This window comes from Phyllobates terribilis, unplaced genomic scaffold (assembly GCF_046119375.1).
Source record: "Phyllobates terribilis strain yellow unplaced genomic scaffold, ASM4611937v1 Scaffold_12__6_contigs__length_324123572, whole genome shotgun sequence".
Lineage (NCBI taxonomy): Eukaryota > Metazoa > Chordata > Amphibia > Anura > Dendrobatidae > Phyllobates > Phyllobates terribilis.
Genome location: NW_027362772.1, coordinates 90,962,630 through 90,980,051, shown reverse-complemented (window position 1 = coordinate 90,980,051; position 17,422 = coordinate 90,962,630). Strand labels below are relative to the sequence as shown.

Genomic DNA, 17,422 nt, shown 5'->3' with positions numbered 1-17,422 from the left:
CTTCCCCTCCCCCACTTTGTGTCAGAGTTGTCATGTTCCCCCTTTCTCCGCAGAACATCTTGAAACACACGGCCCCCGGGTCCCATAATGAAGAGACGGCGAGCCAAGCCTTCACTGAGCTCAAGAAGGTAAGCGGATGGCGGGGGCTGGGGATGGGGGGGATTATGGGTAAATGGCGCTATATAAAAGAATAGTAGATGGCCGTGTAACTGCGACCAGCACAGACGGGCGCCAAAGTTCCTGCATGCGTCTCGTCCTGCCCATCAATCTCTGTCCTCAGGAGCTTACAGTCTAATGGCCGTACAGGGGAGCGTTCACATAGAGCCAGTGATGCAGGTTTATGGGCAGTGGGGGAGGACGCGGCGGTCAGACGCCTCGTCATTGCGTCTCTGTGTACTTGGCGCGGTGTTGTAGACTTGGTGGTCGCACTGGAGGTGACAGGCGGCTGAGATGTGACACCCGGGTGTGACTATTGGGCAGGGGGGGGATGTGGCAGGACGGCTGAACATGTGGAGGCCACCTGGACGTCGGCTCGACTGTGCGGCAGATGGGAGCAGTGTGCTATAGTGTCACCGTATGTTAATTTGAAAATCAAGAAAATCATCATATTGTATAAATTAGATAAATGTATTTGCATTTTGCAGTGAGAAATAAGTATTTGATCCCCTACGAACCATTATGAGTTCTGGCTCCTAGTGAACTCGTTACCTGCATTACAGACAGCTGTCTTACATAGTCACCTGTATAAAAGACTCCTGTCCACAGACTCAATTAATCAGTCAGAATCTAACCTCTACAACATGGGCAAGACCAAAGAGCTTTCTAAGGATGTCAGGGACAAGATCATAGACCTGCAGAAAGCTGGAATGGGCTACAAAACCATAAGTAAGACGCTGGGCGAGAAGGAGACAACTGTTGGTGCAATAGTAAGAAAATGGATGAAATACAAAATGACTGTCAATCTATATCGATCTGGAGCACCATGTAAAATCTCACCTCGTGGGGTGTCCTTGATGATGAGGAAGGTGAGAGATCAGCCTAAAACTACACAGGGGGAACTTGTTCATGATCTCCAGGCAGCTGAGACCACAGTCACCAAGAAAACCATTGGTAACACATTACACCTTAAAGGTTTAAAATCCTGCAGTGCCCGCAAGGTCGCCCTGATGAAGAAGGCACATGTGCCGGCCCGTCTGAAGTTTACCACTGAACACCTGGATGATTCTGTGAGTTATTAGGAGAAGGTGCTGTGGTCAGATGAGACAAAAATTGAGCTCTTTGGCATTAGCTCAACTTGCCGTGTTTGGAGGAAGAGAAATGCTGCATATGACCCAAAGAACACCATCCCCACTGTCAAGCATGGAGGTGGAAACATTATGTTCTCGGGGTGTTTCTCTGCTAAGGGCACAGGACTACTTCACCGCATCAATGGGAGAATGGATGCAGCCATGTACCGTAAAATCCTGAGTGACAACCTCCTTCCCTCCGCCAGGACATTAAAAATGGGTCGTGGCTGAGTCTTCCAGCAAGACAATGACCCAAAACATACAACCAAGGCAACAAAGGAGCGGCTCAAAAAGAAGCACAGTAAGGTCATGGAGTGGCCTAGCCAGTCTCCAGACCTTAATCCCATAGAAAACTTATGGAGGGAGTTGAAGCTCCCAGTTGCCAAGTGACAGCCTCAAAATCTGAATGATTTAGAGATGATCGGCAAAGAGGAGTGGACCAAAACTCCTCCTGACATGTGCACAACCCTCATCATCAACTACAAACAACGTCTGACTGCTGAGCTGCCAACAAGGGGCTACCAAGTATTAAGTGTTGTTTGCCAGGGGGATCAAATACTTATTTCTTTCTGCAAAATGCAAATACATTTATCTAATTCATACAATGTGATTTTCTTGATTTTTTTTTTGGGGATATTCTATCTCTCAATGTTAAAATTAACCGACCCTTAAAATTATAGACTGTTCATGTCTGTGTCAGTGGGCAAACTTACAAAAACACCAAGGGATCAAATACTTATTTCCTTGAGTGTATAGGCATACATTAAATTTATGGGATCAAATAACTAAAAATTGGAAGTGCATATGTGTTCACCCCTTTTACTGTGAAGTGCAAGCAATTCCCTTCATAGGTTCCTGATTAGTGACAGGACGTCCCCCTGTGTGCAATCTAATGTCACATGTCGGTCAGTATATACTTTACCTTCTCTGAAAGCCCACAGAGGCTGCAACACCATTAACAGGAGGCACCACTAACCAACCACCATGAAGACCGAGGAGATCTCCAAACAACACCATGAAGACCAAGGAGATCTCCAAACAACACCATGAAGACCGAGGAGATCTCCAAACAACACCATGAAGACCGAGGAGATCTCCAAACAATACAATGAAGACCAAGGAGATCTCCAAACAACACCATGAAGACCAAGGAGATCTCCAAACAACACCATGAAGACCAAGGAGATCTCCAAACAACACCATGAAGGCCAAGGAGATCTCCAAACAACATCATGAAGACCAAGGAGATCTCCAAACAACACCAGGAAGACCAAGGAGATCTCCAAACAACACCATGAAGACCAAGGAGATCTCCAAACAACACCATGAAGACCGGGGAGATCTCCAAACAACACCATGAAGACCGAGGAGATCTCCAAACAACACCATGAAGGCCAAGGAGATCTCCAAACAATACAATGAAGACCGAGGAGATCTCCAAACAGCACCATGAAGACCAAGGAGATCTCCAAACAACACCATGAAGACCAAGGAGATCTCCAAACAACACCATGAAGACCAAGGAGATCTCCAAACAACACCATGAAGGCCAAGGAGATCTCCAAACAACACCATGAAGGCCAAGGAGATCTCCAAACAACACCATGAAGACCAAGGAGATCTCCAAACAACACCAGGAAGACCAAGGAGAGCTCCAAACAACAAGAGATCTCCAAACAACACCATGAAGACCAAGGAGATCTCCAAACAACACCAGGAAGACCAAGGAGATCTCCAAACAACACCAGGAAGACCAAAGAGATCTCCAAACAACACCAGGAAGACCAAGGAGATCTCCAAACAACACCATGAAGACCAAGGAGATCTCCAAACAACACCATGAAGACCAAGGAGATGTCCAAACAAGTCAGGGACAAAGTTGTTGAGAAGTACAAATCAGGGTTAGCCAATCTCTAATGATCTCGTGGAGCACCATCAAATCCATTATCATCAAATGGAAAGAACATAGTACCACAACAAATCTGCCAGGAGAGGGCGCCCACCAAAACTCTCAGCCCGGGCAAGAAGGGCATTAATCAGAGAGACAGCACAGAGACCAAAGGTAACCCTGAAGGAGCTGCAGAGTTCCCAAGCAGAGACTAGAGTATCTGTCCATACAACCACAATAAGCCGTACATTCCATAGTGGTGGCCTTTATAGAAGAGTTGGCAGAAAAAAGTCTTTACTTACACACACAAATTGTAAGGCTCGTTTTGACTTTGCCAAAAGACATGTGGGAGACTCCCCAAATGTATGGAGGAAGGTGCTGTGGTCGGATGAGACCAAAATTTAACTTTTTGGCCACCAAGGTAAACGCTATGTCTGGCGCCAAACCAACACAGCTCATCACCCCAGGAACACCATCCCCACAGTGAAACATGATGGTGGCAGCATCATGCTGTGGGGATGGTTTTCAGCAGCAGGGACAGGAAAAAAGGTTGAGGGGAAGATGATGGTGTGAAATACAGGGATATTCTTGAGCAAAACCTGTTTGTCTGTCAGTGATTTGAGACTGGGATGGAGTTCACTTTCCAACAAGACAATGACCCAAAGCATACTGGTAAAGCAACACTCGAGTGGTGTAAGGGGAAACGTGGAAATGTTCTGGAGTGGCTGAGTCACAGCCCAGACCTTAATCCAATGGATAATCTGTGGTCAGACGTGAAGATCGCTTTTCACCAAAGGAAACCATCTAACTTGAAGGAGAAGGAGCAGTTTTGCCTTGAGGAACGGGCAGTAACCCCAGTGGCAGATGTGGAAAGATCATAGAGACTTATCCAAAGCGACCTGCAGCTGTAATTGCTGCAAAAGGCCACAAAGTACTGGCTTTAGGGTGGTGAATAGTTATGCACACTGAAGTTTTTCGTTCTTTTTTCCTATTTGTTGTTTGCGTCAAAATAAAAAGAAAACCAAATGTTCACAGTTGTCGGCATGTTCTTTACAAGAACTGATGGAAACCCTGAAAAAAAAAGTGAAATTCTAGGTTTTGAGGTAGCAAAACACGAAAAATGCCAAGGTGGTGAATACTTTCACAAGCCACTGTTGACCCACCACAAAGATTGAGAGGCGTCTGTCTGTGTACATTGTATGCTAGGGCCTTAAACACATTCATAATATATCAGTGATGTTTTCACCAGGGGGTGAGGCTGATGACCTCTCACATGGTGTATAGGCTGGTTGTCAGTAACAGAGGGCGGGGCTGACTATGTCTCACATGGTGTACAGGCTGGCTGTCAGTAACAGAGGGCGGGGCTGACTATGTCTCACATGGTGTACAGGCTGGTTGTCAGTAACAGAGGGCGGGGCTGACTATGTCTCACATGGTGTACAGGCTGGTTGTCCGTAACAGGGCGGGGCTGACTATGTCTCACATGGTGTACAGGCTGGTTGTCAGTAACAGAGGGCGGGGCTGACTATGTCTCACATGGTGTACAGGCTGGTTGTCAGTAACAGAGGGTGGGGCTGACTATGTCTCACATGGTGTACAGGCTGGTTGTCAGTAACAGAGGGCGGGGCTGACTATGTCTCACATGGTGTACAGGCTGGTTGTCAGTAACAGAGGGTGGGGCTGACTATGTCTCACATGGTGTACAGGCTGGTTGTCAGTAACAGAGGGCGGGGCTGACTATGTCTCACATGGTGTACAGGCTGGTTGTCAGTAACAGAGGGCGGGGCTGACTATGTCTTACATGGTGTACAGACTGGTTGTCAGTATCAGAGGGCGGGGCTGACTATGTCTCACATGGTGTACAGGCTGGTTGTCAGTAACAGAGGGCGGGGCTGACTATGTCTCACATGGTGTACAGGCTGGTTGTCAGTAACAGAGGGCGGGGCTGACTATGTCTTACATGGTGTACAGGCTGGTTGTCAGTAACAGAGGGCGGGGCTGACTATGTCTCACATGGTGTACAGGCTGGTTGTCAGTAACAGAGGGCGGGGCTGACTATGTCTCACATGGTGTACAGGCTGGTTGTCAGTAACAGAGGGCGGGGCTGACTATGTCTCACATGGTGTACAGGCTGGTTGTCAGTAACAGAGGGCGGGGCTGACTATGTCTCACATGGTGTACAGGCTGGTTGTCCGCAGTAATAGATGACTTTGTGACTGTAGTATATTTATTGGCTCCTCTTCTTCCTCAGCTGGTGAAGGAGTGTAATTCCAGTGTTCAGTCCATGAAGAGAACCGAGGAGCTCATTCATCTCAATAAGAAGATCCACTTTGAGAGTAAGGTGAGGACCCGTGTGCCGGTGATTGCCCGTGTGCTGGTGGTGATTGCCCTGCGCTGCCATGCTGATGGATGCGGTAATGCGTCACTCTGCACCTTGTATCTTGTCCTCTGCAGATTTTCCCGCTGATCTCGCAGTCTCGCTGGCTGGTGAAGCATGGAGAACTGACAGAACTGGACATGCAGATTCCGAACGCGGCCGGGTCACGGTTTAAGCTGTGCCCAAAACCGGTGTATCTGCATCTGTTTAACGACTGCCTCCTGCTCTCCAGAAAGAAGGAGTGAGTGCCATGAATAAGTGTCCCCAACACTCTGACATCCCCCCAATGGACCCCCCAACACCTGTGTATTACAGGACAGTCTGGCCTAGGTGCGGTCCCGCCCGCACACATCTTCTGCTGGTTAGGCTCCAATAGCGCACAGCGGTGACTCCAGATTAGCCGCACTGTGTATTGGAGTCTGAACTGTGTAATCAGAGGGTTCTGGTCCCTGCATCATGCTTTACACTGCAGCTCTGCTTACTCAGATACCCTGCTGTACATGAACAGACCCTCAGTATGTAATTAGTGAGTGGAGAGATGATGACATTGCTGGTAGCGAGGATGCGCAGAATCACCGACAACACAATGTCCTGCACAGAACGATCATATTAACAGCTGTTCTGTGGGTGGAAGTGCGGTCGGCCGGAGTAATCAGTGTCATAATCGGCACCGATCGGCTTACGTGTCGCGCTCGACAAGTGTAAAGCAAGCGTTAGTCTAGTCTGTATAACTACAGAGACCCCCCCACCCCATGAAATCAGAAAATAGCTCGGGCGCCGCCTGTGAAAGGTTTAAGACCTGGCGTTCTTTACAATTTGGACAGAATTGAGCAATCGTCCCAGAGAGCCCCGCCGCCCCAGAGAGCCCCCCCCGCCCCAGATAGCCCCGCCCCCCCGCCCCAGAGAGCCCCGCCCCAGAGAGCCCCGCCCCAGAGAGCCCCGCCGTCCCAGAGAGCCCCGCCGCCCCAGAGAGCCCGGCTGCCCCAGAGAGCCCCGCCGCCCCAGAGAGCCCCGCCGTCCCAGAGAGCCCCCGCCGCCCCAGAGAGCCCCGCCGCCCCAGAGAGCCCGGCAGTCCCAGAGAGCCCCCCCCCGCCCCAGAGAGCCCCCGCCCGCCCCAGAGAGCCCCCGCCGCCCCAGAGAGCCCCGCCGCCCCAGAGAGCCCCGCCGCCCCAGAGAGCCCCCCCCCCCCGCCCCAGAGAGCCCCGCCGTCCCAGAGAGCCCCCCCCGCCCCAGATAGCCCCGCCCCCCCGCCCCAGAGAGCCCCGCCGCCCCAGAGAGCCCGGCTGCCCCAGAGAGCCCCGCCGCCCCAGAGAGCCCGGCCGCCCCAGAGAGCCCCGCCGTCCCAGAGAGCCCCCGCCGCCCCAGAGAGCCCCCGCCGCCCCAGAGAGCCCCCGCCGCCCCAGAGAGCCCGGCTGCCCCAGAGAGCCCCGCCGCCCCAGAGAGCCCGGCCGTCCCAGAGAGCCCCCCCCCCGCCCCAGAGAGCCCCGCCGCCCCAGAGAGCCCCCGCCGCCCCAGAGAGCCCCCGCCGCCCCAGAGAGCCCGGCTGCCCCAGAGAGCCCCGCCGCCCCAGAGAGCCCGGCCGTCCCAGAGAGCCCCCCCCCCGCCCCAGAGAGCCCCCGCCGCCCCATACACACCATGTCCACGGATCACTCATGCACCAGTAATAAATATGGCGCCAGGGACATTACTGCCGTTCATGTATATTAATGAGATTCTCAGTGGAAGCTGCCACATGGTGCTATATAAGAGTCGCCCCAGGGTGAGGCTCCATGTCGGGGGGGGGGGGGGGGGTTGGAGAATTCTACATTTCGTCTTGCTCTTTTGCTCAGGGTATAAATATGTGAGGAGCTGAAAGTAGGACAAGGCCCTGGGTTGCGAAGAAACAGCTAAAATTACCCCCAAAATGATGATATAATACATCAGCGACTGAGAGCAAAGGCGATCATGGCCTGGGGAAGAGTGATGCTGGTGAGATGGACCTTTCCCTGTACCTCCCCACGTGGCACAGACGGTCCAGCGTGGATGACGGTCCTGGGTCTCTCCACTTTGACGCTTTATGTTTGTGCTGTCAGTTGATACATTGTCTCCTTTCTTTTGGTCAATGCTCTCTGTGCTCCGCAGGTTGGGCCGCTTCGCCGTCTTTGCGCACGCTCAGGTGTGTGACCTGAAAGTGACGGATCTGAGCTGGAAGCTGCAGGAGGTTCCTGGGGAGGTTTTCCACGTCCAGCTGTGCCACGAGCAGAAACCCAAGCACCAGATACTACTGCGAGCGCAGAGCGAGTGAGTGCGGGGGGGTACACCGCACTACATCAGGAGCAGGGGTTACATGACCACAGCAGAGATCAATAAATGCAGACGTCACCCGTCCTTGCTCCATATATGATGGTTCCTCACTGTCTCTCCCTTCAGGAGTCAGAAGCAGCGCTGGATCTCGGCCATGTGTCCCTCAAACCCACTCAGTGACCTCGAGAACCTGACGGAAAGTGAAGGTGAGATCGCTGAGAATAATGAGAAGGAAGCGCCTCACCTCCTAATCATGTGTCTGCTGCTCCCCCCATAACATGCAACACACGCGCGACATCTAATATACTCCCTCTCCTTCCAGACGCCCCACAAGTGCAATGCATCAAGGGTTACACGGCTCAGGAGCACGACGAGCTGACCCTGGAGAAAGCCGACATTCTCCGCCTCACCGCCAAGACCACCGATGGTGAGAGAGCGCCGCGCACCGAGCAATCACTGCTGATCTGCTGCCACAGGATATCTCCTCTCAGTTATATTCTTGTACATAGGGGGCAGTATTATAGTAGTTATATTCTTGTACATAGGGGCTGTATTATAGTAGTTATATTCTTGTACATAGGGGACAGTATTATAGTAGTTATATTCTTGTACATAGGAGCAGTATTATAGTAGTTATATTCTTGTATATAGGGGGCAGTATTATAGTAGTTATATTCTAGTACATAGGAGCAGTATTATAGTAGTTATATTCTTGTACATAGGGGCAGTATTATAGTAGTTATATTCTTGTACATAGGGGCTGTATTATAGTAGTTATATTCTTGTACATAGGGGACAGTATTATAGTAGTTATATTCTTGTACATAGGAGCAGTATTATAGTAGTTATATTCTTGTACATAGGGGGCAGTATTATAGTAGTTATATTCTTGTACATAGGAACAGTATTATAGTAGTTATATTCTTGTACATAGGGGGCAGTATTATAGTAGTTATATTCTTGTACGTAGGAGCAGTATTATAGTAGTTATATTCTTGTACATAGGAGCAGTATTATAGTAGTTATATTCTTGTACATAGGAGCAGTATTATAGTAGTTATATTCTTGTACATAGGGGCAGTATTATAGTAGTTATATTCTTGTACATAGGGTGCAGTATTATAGTAGTTATATTCTTGTCTATAGGGGCAGTATTATAGTTATATTCTTGTACATAGGGGCAGTATTATAGTAGTTATATTCTTGTACATAGGAGCAGTATTATAGTAGTTATATTCTTGTACATAGGAGCAGTATTATAGTAGTTATATTCTTGTACATAGGAGCAGTATTATAGTAGTTATATTCTTGTACATAGGAGCAGTATTATAGTAGTTATATTCTTGTACATAGGAGCAGTATTATAGTAGTTATATTCTTGTACATAGGGGGCAGTATTATAGTAGTTATATTCTTGTACATAGGGGGCAGTATTATAGTAGTTATATTCTTGTACATAGGGGGCAGTATTCTAGTAGTTATATTCTTGTACATAGGGGGCAGTATTCTAGTAGTTATATTCTTGTACATAGGGGGCAGTATTCTAGTAGTTATATTCTTGTACATAGGAGCAGTATTCTAGTAGTTATATTCTTGTACATAGGGGGCAGTATTCTAGTAGTTATATTCTTGTACATAGGAGCAGTATTATAGTAGTTATATTCTTGTACATAGGGGGCAGTATTATAGTAGTTATATTCTTGTACATAGGGAGCAGTATTATAGTAGTTATATTCTTGTACATAGGGGCAGTATTCTAGTAGTTATATTCTTGTACATAGGGGGCAGTATTCTAGTAGTTATATTCTTGTACATAGGGGGCAGTATTCTAGTAGTTATATTCTTGTACATAGGAGCAGTATTCTAGTAGTTATATTCTTGTACATAGGGGGCAGTATTCTAGTAGTTATATTCTTGTACATAGGAGCAGTATTATAGTAGTTATATTCTTGTACATAGGGGCAGTATTATAGTAGTTATATTCTTGTACATAGGGAGCAGTATTATAGTAGTTATATTCTTGTACATAGGGGCAGTATTCTAGTAGTTATATTCTTGTACATAGGGGGCAGTATTCTAGTAGTTATATTCTTGTACATAGGGGGCAGTATTCTAGTAGTTATATTCTTGTACATAGGAGCAGTATTATAGTAGTTATATTCTTATACATAGGGGCAGTATTATAGTAGTTATGTTCTTGTACATAGGGGCAGTATTATAGTAGTTATATTCTTGTACATAGGAGCAGTATTATAGTAGTTATATTCTTGTACATAGGAGCAGTATTATAGTAGTTATATTCTTGTACATAGGAGCAGTATTATAGTAGTTATATTCTTATACATAGGGGCAGTATTATAGTAGTTATATTCTTGTACATAGGGGCAGTATTATAGTAGTTATATTCTTGTACATAGGGGGCAGTATTATATTAGTTATATTCTTGTACATAGGGGGCAGTATTATAGTAGTTATATTCTTGTACATAGGGGGCAGTATTATAGTAGTTATATTCTTGTACATAGGGGGCAGTATTATAGTAGTTATATTCTTATACAGAGGGGCAGTATTATAGTAGTTATATTCTTGTACATAGGAGCAGTATTATAGTAGTTATATTCTTATACATAGGGGGCAGTATTATAGTAGTTATATTCTTGTATATAGGGGGCAGTATTATAGTAGCTATATTCTTGTACATAGGGGCAGTATTATAATAGTTATATTCTTGTACATAGGGGCAGTATTATAGTAGTTATATTCTTGTACATAGGGAGCAGTATTATAGTAGTTATGTTCTTGTACATAGGGAGCAGTATTATAGTAGTTATGTTCTTGTACATAGGGGGCAGTATTATAGTAGTTATATTCTTGTACATAGGGGGCAGTATTATAGTAGTTATATTCTTGTACATAGGGAGCAGTATTATAGTAGTTATATTCTTGCACATAGGGGCAGTATTATAGTAGTTATATTCTTGTACATAGGGGCAGTATTATAGTAGTTATATTCTTGCACATAGGGGCAGTATTATAGTAGTTATATTCTTGTACATAGGAGCAGTATTATAGTAGTTATATTCTTGTACATAGGGAGCAGTATTATAGTAGTTATGTTCTTGTACATAGGGGGCAGTATTATAGTAGTTATATTCTTGTACATAGGGAGCAGTATTATAGTAGTTATATTCTTGCACATAGGGGCAGTATTATAGTAGTTATATTCTTTTACATAGGGAGCAGTATTATAGTAGTTATATTCTTGTACATAGGGGCAGTATTATAGTAGTTATATTCTTGTACATAGGGAGCAGTATTATAGTAGTTATATTCTTGTACATAGGGAGCAGTATTATAGTAGTTATATTCTTGTACATAGGGGCAGTATTATAGTAGTTATATTCTTGTACATAGGGGCAGTATTATAGTAGTTATATTCTTGTACATAGGGGGCAGTATTATAGTAGTTATGTTCTTGTACATAGGGGGCAGTATTATAGTAGTTATATTCTTGTACATAGGGGGCAGTATTATAGTAGTTATATTCTTGTACATAGGGAGCAGTATTATAGTAGTTATATTCTTGCACATAGGGGCAGTATTATAGTAGTTATATTCTTATACATAGGAGCAGTATTATAGTAGTTATATTCTTGTGCATAGGGAGCAGTATTATAGTAGTTATATTCTTGTACATAGGGAGCAGTATTATAGTAGTTATGTTCTTGTACATAGGAGGCAGTATTATAGTAGTTATATTCTTGTATATAGGAGCAGTATTATAGTAGTTATATTCTTGTACATAGGGGCAGTATTATAGTAGTTATGTTCTTGTACATAGGAGGCAGTATTATAGTAGTTATATTCTTGTATATAGGAGCAGTATTATAGTAGTTATATTCTTGTACATAGGAGCAGTATTATAGTAGTTATATTCTTGTACATAGGGGGCAGTATTATAGTAGTTATATTCTTGTACATAGGGGGCAGTATTATAGTAGTTATATTCTTGTACATAGGGGGCAGTATTATAGTAGTTATATTCTTGTATAGAATCATAGAATGGTAGAGTTGGAAGCGACCTCCTGGGTCATCTGGTCCAACCCCCTGCTCAAAGCAGGATTCACTAGATCATCTCATATATATAGGGGGCAGTATTATAGTAGTTATATTCTTGTACATAGGAGCAGTATTATAGTAGTTATATTCTTGTACATAGGAGCAGTATTATAGTAGTTATATTCTTGTACATAGGGAGCAGTATTATAGTAGTTATATTCTTGTACATAGGGAGCAGTATTATAGTAGTTATATTCTTGTACATAGGGAGCAGTATTATAGTAGTTATGTTCTTGTACATAGGGGGCAGTATTATAGTAGTTATATTCTTGTACATAGGGGGCAGTATTATAGTAGTTATATTCTTGTACATAGGGAGCAGTATTATAGTAGTTATATTCTTGCACATAGGGGCAGTATTATAGTAGTTATATTCTTTTACATAGGGAGCAGTATTATAGTAGTTATATTCTTGTACATAGGGGCAGTATTATAGTAGTTATATTCTTGTACATAGGGAGCAGTATTATAGTAGTTATATTCTTGCACATAGGGAGCAGTATTATAGTAGTTATATTCTTGTACATAGGGAGCAGTATTATAGTAGTTATATTCTTGTACATAGGAGCAGTATTATAGTAGTTATATTCTTGTACATAGGGGGCAGTATTATAGTAGTTATATTCTTGTACATAGGGGGCAGTATTATAGTAGTTATATTCTTGTACATAGGAGCAGTATTATAGTAGTTATATTCTTGTACATAGGGGCAGTATTATAGTAGTTATATTCTTGTACATAGGGGGCAGTATTATAGTAGTTATATTCTTGTACATAGGGGGCAGTATTATAGTAGTTATATTCTTGTATAGAATCATAGAATGGTAGAGTTGGAAGGGACCTCCTGGGTCATCTGGTCCAACCCCCTGCTCAAAGCAGGATTCACTAGATCATCTCATATATATAGGGGGCAGTATTATAGTAGTTATATTCTTGTACATAGGGGGCAGTATTATAGTAGTTATATTCTTGTACATAGGAGCAGTATTATAGTAGTTATATTCTTGTACATAGGGGCAGTATTATAGTAGTTATATTCTTGTACATAGGGGGCAGTATTATAGTAGTTATATTCTTGTACATAGGGGGCAGTATTATAGTAGTTATATTCTTGTATAGAATCATAGAATGGTAGAGTTGGAAGGGACCTCCTGGGTCATCTGGTCCAACCCCCTGCTCAAAGCAGGATTCACTAGATCATCTCATATATATAGGGGGCAGTATTATAGTAGTTATATTCTTGTACATAGGAGCAGTATTATAGTAGTTATATTCTTGTACATAGGGAGCAGTATTATAGTAGTTATACTCTTGTACATAGGGGCAGTATTATAGTAGTTATATTCTTGTATATAGGGGCAGTATTATAGTAGTTATATTCTTGTACATAGGAGCAGTATTATAGTAGTTACAGTGCCTACAAGTAGTATTCAACCCCCTGCAGATTTAGCTGGTTTGATAAGATGCAAATAAGTTAGAGCCTTCAAACTGCAAACGAGAGTAGGTTTTATGAACAGAAGCATAAATCTTACAAACCAAAAAGTTATGTTGCTCAGTTGAGTTTTATTAAATTTTAAACATAAAAGTGTGGGTCAATTATTATACAACCCCTATGTTTAATATTTTGTGGAATAACCCTTGTTTGCAATTACAGCTAATAATCGTCTTTTATAAGACCTGATCAGGCCGGCACAGGTCTGTGGAGTTATCTTGGCCCACTCCTCCATGCAGATCTTCTCCAAGTTATCTCGGTTCTTTGGGTGTCTCATGTGGACTTTATTCTTGAGCTCCTTCCACAAGTTTTCAATTGGGTTAAGGTCAGGAGACTGACTAGGCCACTCCAACACCTTGACTTTTTCCCTCTTGAACCAGGCCTTGGTTTTCTTGGCTGTGTGCTTTGGGTCGTTGTCTTGTTGGAAGATGAAATTACGACCCATCTTAAGATCCTTGATGGAGGAGCGGAGGTTCTTGGCCAAAATCTCCAGGTAGGCCGTGCTATCCATCTTCCCATGGATGCGGACCAGATGGCCAGGCCCCTTGGCAGAGAAACAGCCCCACAGCATGATGCTGCCACCACCATGCTTGACTGTAGGGATGGTATTCTTGGGGTCGTATGCAGTGCCATCCAGTCTCCAAACGTCACGTGTGTGGTTGGCACCAAAGATCTCTATCTTGGTCTCATCAGACCATAGAACCTTGAACCAGTCTGTCTCAGAGTCCTCCAAGTGATCATGAGCAAACTGTAGACGAGCCTTGACATGACGCTTTGAAAGTAAAGGTACCTTACGGGCTCGTCTGGAACTGAGACCATTGCAGTGGAGTACGTTACTTATGGTATTGTCTGAAACCAATGTCCCCACTGCCATGAGATCTTCCCAGAGCTCCTTCCTTGTTGTCCTTGGGTTAGCCTTGACTCTTCGGACAAGCCTGGCCTCGGCACGGGAGGACACTTTCAAAGGCTGTCCAGGCCGTGGAAGGCTAACAGTAGTTCCATAAGCCTTCCACTTATGGATGATGCTCCCAACAGTGGAGACAGGTAGGCCCAACTCCTTAGAAAGGGTTTTGTACCCCTTGCCAGCCTTGTGACCCTCCACGATCTTGTCTCTGATGGCCTTGGAATGCTCCTTTGTCTTTCCCATGTTGACCATGTCTGAGTGCTGTTCACAAGTTTGGGGAGGGTCTTAAATAGTCAGAAAAGGCTGGCAAAAGAGATCTTTAATCCACACATGTGAAGCTCATTATTCTTGGTGCCTGAACTACTTCTTAATACTTTAGGGGGACCAAACAGAATTCTTGTGGTTTGAGGGGTTGAATAATAAATGACACTCTGAATTAACTTTTAACGTTTTAAAAAAAAAAAAAAAAAAAAAAAAAGAAAATTTGCTGCAGTGCATTTCCCACTTCCAGGCTGATCTACAGTACAAATGTCACAATGCCAAGTTAATTCCGCATGTGTCAACCAGCTAAATCTGCAGGGGGTTGAATACTACTTGTAGGCACTGTATATTCTTGTACATAGGAGCAATATTATAGTAGTTATATTCTTGTACATAGGAGCAGTATTATAGTAGTTATATTCTTGTACATAGGGGGTAGTATTATAGCAGTTATATTCTTGTACATAGGGGGCAGTATTATAGTAGTTATATTCTTGTACATAGGAGCAGTATTATAGTAGTTATAGTCTTGTACATAGGGGGCAGTATTATAGTAGTTATATTCTTGTATATAGGGGGCAGTATTATAGTAGTTATATTCTTGTACATAGGAGCAGTATTATAGTAGCTATGCTCCTGTACATAGGGGGCAGTATTATAGTAGTTATATTCTTATACATAGGAGCAGTATTATAGTAGTTATATTCTTGTATATAGGAGCAGTATTATAGTAGTTATATTCTTGTACATAGGGGCAGTATTATAGTAGTTATATTCTTGTATATAGGAGCAGTATTATAGTAGTTATATTCTTGTACATAGGGGCAGTATTATAGTAGTTATATTCTTATACATAGGAGCAGTATTATAGTAGTTATATTCTTATACATAGGAGCAGTATTATAGTAGTTATATTCTTGTACATAGGGGCAGTATTATAGTAGTTATATTCTTGTACATAGGGGGCAGTATTATAGTAGTTATATTCTTGTACATAGGAGCAGTATTATAGTAGTTATATTCTTGTACATAGGAGCAGTATTATAGTAGTTATATTCTTGTACATAGGAGCAGTATTATAGTAGTTATATTCTTGTATATATGAGCAGTATTATAGTAGTTATATTCTTGTACATAGGAGCAGTATTATAGTAGTTATATTCTTTACATAGGAGCAGTATTATAGTAGTTATATTCTTGTATATAGGGGGCAGTATTATAGTAGTTATGTTCTTGTACATAGGAGGCAGTATTATAGTAGTTATATTCTTGTACATAGGGGGTAGTATTATAGTAGTTATGTTCTTGTACATAGGAGGCAGTATTATAGTAGTTATATTCTTGTACATAGGGGCAGTATTATAGTAGTTATGTTCTTGTACATAGGGGGCAGTATTATAGTAGTTATATTCTTGTACATAGGGAGCAGTATTATAGTAGTTATATTCTTGTACATAGGGGCAGTATTATAGTAGTTATATTCTTGTACATAGGAGGCAGTATTATAGTAGTTATATTCTTGTACATAGGGGGTAGTATTATAGTAGTTATGTTCTTGTACATAGGAGGCAGTATTATAGTAGTTATATTCTTGTACATAGGAGCAGTATTATAGTAGTTATATTCTTGTACATAGGAGCAGTATTATAGTAGTTATATTCTTGTACATAGGAGCAGTATTATAGTAGTTATATTCTTGTACATAGGGGCAGTATTATAGTAGTTATATTCTTATACATAGGAGCAGTATTATAGTAGTTATATTCTTGTGCATAGGGAGCAGTATTATAGTAGTTATATTCTTGTACATAGGGAGCAGTATTATAGTAGTTATGTTCTTGTACATAGGAGGCAGTATTATAGTAGTTATATTCTTGTACATAGGAGCAGTATTATAGTAGTTATATTCTTGTACATAGGAGCAGTATTATAGTAGTTATATTCTTGTACATAGGAGGCAGTATTATAGTAGTTATATTCTTGTACATAGGAGGCAGTATTATAGTAGTTATATTCTTGTACATAGGAGCAGTATTATAGTAGTTATATTCTTGTACATAGGAGCAGTATTATAGTAGTTATATTCTTGTACATAGGAGGCAGTATTATAGTAGTTATATTCTTGTACATAGGAGCAGTATTATAGTAGTTATATTCTTGTACATAGGGGCAGTATTATAGTAGTTATATTCTTGTACATGGGAGCAGTATTATAGTAGTTATATTCTTGTGCATAGGGAGCAGTATTATAGTAGTTATATTCTTGTATATAGGAGCAGTATTATAGTAGTTATATTCTTGTACATAGGAGCAGTATTATAGTAGTTATATTCTTGTACATAGGGGGCAGTATTATAGTAGTTATATTCTTGTACATAGGGGGCAGTATTATAGTAGTTATATTCTTGTATAGAATCATAGAATGGTAGAGTTGGAAGGGACCTCCTGGGTCATTTGGTCCAACCCCCTGCTCAAAGCAGGATTCACTAGATCATCTCATATATATAGGGGGCAGTATTATAGTAGTTATATTCTTGTACATAGGAGCAGTATTATAGTAGTTATATTCTTGTACATAGGGAGCAGTATTATAGTAGTTATACTCTTGTACATAGGGGCAGTATTATAGTAGTTATATTCTTGTATATAGGGGCAGTATTATAGTAGTTATATTCTTGTACATAGGAGCAGTATTATAGTAGTTACAGTGCCTACAAGTAGTATTCAACCCCCTGCAGATTTAGCTGGTTTGATAAGATGCAAATAAGTTAGAGCCTTCAAACTGCAAACGAGAGTAGGTTTTATGAACAGA

At 42.7% G+C, this 17,422-nt stretch overlaps 1 protein-coding gene across 2 annotated transcripts in view; it reads left to right on the top strand.

Moving 5' to 3' along the window:
• Positions 1-17,422, top strand: part of ARHGEF19 (Rho guanine nucleotide exchange factor 19) — a 112,064-nt gene that overhangs the window by 83,279 nt on the left and 11,363 nt on the right. For both annotated transcript variants that reach the window (XM_073656133.1, XM_073656132.1), the window contains exons 10-15: positions 54-128; positions 5,426-5,515; positions 5,629-5,792; positions 7,673-7,831; positions 7,961-8,040; positions 8,157-8,261. In XM_073656133.1, coding sequence (XP_073512234.1) covers positions 54-128; positions 5,426-5,515; positions 5,629-5,792; positions 7,673-7,831; positions 7,961-8,040; positions 8,157-8,261 — 673 coding nt within the window. The remainder of the gene's footprint in view (positions 1-53; positions 129-5,425; positions 5,516-5,628; positions 5,793-7,672; positions 7,832-7,960; positions 8,041-8,156; positions 8,262-17,422) is intronic.